Source organism: Fukomys damarensis, unplaced genomic scaffold (assembly GCF_012274545.1).
Source record: "Fukomys damarensis isolate Sample0158 unplaced genomic scaffold, DMR_v1.0_HiC HiC_scaffold_12, whole genome shotgun sequence".
Lineage (NCBI taxonomy): Eukaryota > Metazoa > Chordata > Mammalia > Rodentia > Bathyergidae > Fukomys > Fukomys damarensis.
Window position 1 is genome coordinate 31,021,707 of NW_022900924.1, and position 2,725 is coordinate 31,024,431.

At 48.6% G+C, this 2,725-nt stretch overlaps 1 protein-coding gene across 6 annotated transcripts in view; it reads right to left on the minus strand.

Annotated features, from left to right (window-relative positions):
• The window catches only part of Mecom (MDS1 and EVI1 complex locus), a 548,121-nt gene extending 547,830 nt beyond the window's left edge, over positions 1 to 291 (minus strand). For all 6 annotated transcript variants that reach the window (XM_033762515.1, XM_010632345.2, XM_010632340.2 and 3 more), the window contains exon 1: positions 159 to 291. In XM_033762515.1, the coding sequence (XP_033618406.1) occupies positions 159 to 195 (37 nt within the window). In that variant the 5' untranslated portion in view covers positions 196 to 291. The remainder of the gene's footprint in view (positions 1 to 158) is intronic.
• Between the last annotated feature and the right edge of the window lie 2,434 nt (positions 292 to 2,725).

Consider the following 2,725-nt stretch of genomic DNA (forward strand, 5'->3'; position numbering starts at 1 on the left):
AGGCTGGAACCGGCAGGTTGCTGGGGCTGCGCTGCGCCTGCCCTCCACCCCGGCCCCGCGCAAGAGGCAGCCCGCCCTCCGTCCATGAGTCCTGGAGACAGATATGCAAGATGGCAGAGGAGTGGGAAAGCTAATAGAAAAAGGGATATTGCACCTACTTGTGGCCAGTTTCCTTGCCCTGCCTTTGGATCTCATGCTGTGCCCAGTCCTGCAGCCGCTGGTGTGTGGTTGGGTTTTTTTTTTCTTGGATCTTTTCCTTCTTTTGCTCTCTCTCGCTCTCTCGCTCTCTCGCTCTCTCTCTCTCCCTCTCCCTCTCTTTCTGTCTCTCTCCCTCTCTCTCACCCACACACACACACACACACATACACACACACTTACTTCCACACACTCACTCACTCTGTCTTTCCCTCTTTCACTCTCCCTCCCTCTCCCTTTCTTTCAATCCGCACTCGCTATCTCTCTAGCATTGTCAGTTTGGACACCTTCGCACATGCGCGCTAGACGCCCCTCCAACATCTCAGCGCCGCCAAAAAAAGTTTGGAGCGATTTATCACTTTGATTTGGAGATCTTGTCAGATGGCAATCGCCGAGGAGGCGGAGAAAGAGAGCCACTGGGAGGGCGGCGGGGGCGGGGAGCCTGCGCGGGGAGGTAGAGGGGAGCAGACACCTCGCTGGGGGTGGGGGGAGAAAAGGAATGAAAAGCTTGGGCAGAGGATTGATTCCGTGTTGGAATCAGCAATAAGCCTGTGTTATAACTACGATTGGTGTTTTTCCCGTCATAAATTGTAGAAAATTTTCCGTACTATCCGTGGAGAAAGAGAGAAGTTGGGGAGGAGAAGGAGATTCAAAATAAATATTTCCTCTACTAAGGAACTAGGAGACGGGCTGGACCCTCGGCGAATCATCCACAAGAAAGTGAGAAGCATCTTGAACTTGAGAAATCTGCTTCGGCTGCCACTGCTGCTAAAGCTACTTTGGCTTCCACTTTCAGAGGTGGAAGCAAAATTTAAAAAAAAAAACAAAAAACTGTTTCTTAGTTTTAGGTGTAATAGCAGTGTTTGACGCTTTCCTTCGAATATTTCAGTAGTCTCTTGCCATCAAATGGTAACAATCATCTGTGATTCCCAGGTCCGGGCCAGTGTGGGCATTTGACATCCAAAACCTCCTTGCCTTCCCTAAGATTGGCTGTCACCTTCCGGCCTCTCCATCGCTGCCCCGGTTGCCTCTCACTGAATCTCAGCCTGCCATTTTCACTCACTCACTTAAACCTCCAACCTGTGGGGTCACAAGAAGGAGGAAAAGAAGAAAACTGCACACATACACACACGTGCTTATAGTATGCACTGCTGAAATTTGCTTTAATTACAGGATTTACCAAGGAAGTGGACACGCAGAAATGGGAAAACTCCTAAAGGAGTTAGATGTGTTCAAGGTATGAATCAATCCCAAATCCATATAGATTTTCTCGTGGTACAACCTCCTTGCATTAAACAGTTTTGTTCAATACCTTCCATGTGCTATTTATGTTCCCATTAATATCTGTTGCAAATCCTGCCAGACACTATAAAAGAAAATTACAATCTTTTCAGTCTCTGTGCTACAACAATACATCTTTGATACTCAAGTTAAAGGAAAGGAAAAGCAGGTCTTAAGCGATGGGTTACCAAAGATGGGAAAAGAAGCTGGGTCGCCAAGATTGCCTATTTGCACCTGTTGGCATTAATTGTCAAAACGAGGAGTGCAAGAGAGCTAATAGCAAGATTCAACCCCAAAGGACTTCAATGCCCAAGAGGATCAAAATTTAAAGGATTCACGCTAACTAAAAATGCCTGTCACTTTGTTTTTTCTCCAGAGCTGTGTAATTCTGGTAGCATTTGGCTATAAGATACAGGTCCCTGGAGGAACAAGCTACAGGTCCCAAGAGAGACAGATGTGTAACCTTGAAACGTGAGGAAGGGAAGGGGAAGTAGGAGGGGGAATTACACAAAGTAGGAGTGAAACAACTTCTGAACGAGAAGGCTCTGGTGCCCACATGGACTAAAACTCTGTCATACCCCCGGACTAAAGGGGCACGTCTAAAGGATGTTGTCTCCAGAACTGCCAGTCTTGTTGCCTACCGCAAATAGGTGAGCACACTTACACATCTGGTGTGTGCTGAAGCAGTAACCACTGCAACATTCTTTCTGGGTCCTCAGAGGTCTACAACTCCAAAACTTTCCCCAAACACAAATTTGTCAGTTCCCCTGAGTTTAGATGGAGTGCCTTCCTTCTGACCAGTAATCTCGGAGAAAAAGGAGACATGCGGCTTGAGAGCCTCTGGAAAGGATACAAAATCTCTAGGAAAAGTTCTTACAGCTGGTCTGGTCGATGTGAGGAACTCTGGGGAGCACTGCTCAGGCCGGAGGACACAGGCGGCACTGAAGCATCCTAGCTGCCGGGACCTAAAGGGTCCCGGCCTCTAAAAGAAAGACGTGAGAGGTCCACCCCCGGACCTGGCACCCAGGTTGCCCTGGGCAACAGGAAGTTCTGCCCGGGACTTTCCATCTCACCTTCCCGCTCTCAGGAGCTTTTAAAAAGAAGAAGGTGCTGCCCTCCTCTCCTCTGCACCTCCAGTTAATACCTTGCACCCCGTCCCCATGGAGTGGGGGGGGTCCCCTCTATATTTGGATTCCCTTGGAGAGAAGGAGGATTCTGGGGTAGTTTTCTAGGAAAGGAAGGGATCGTG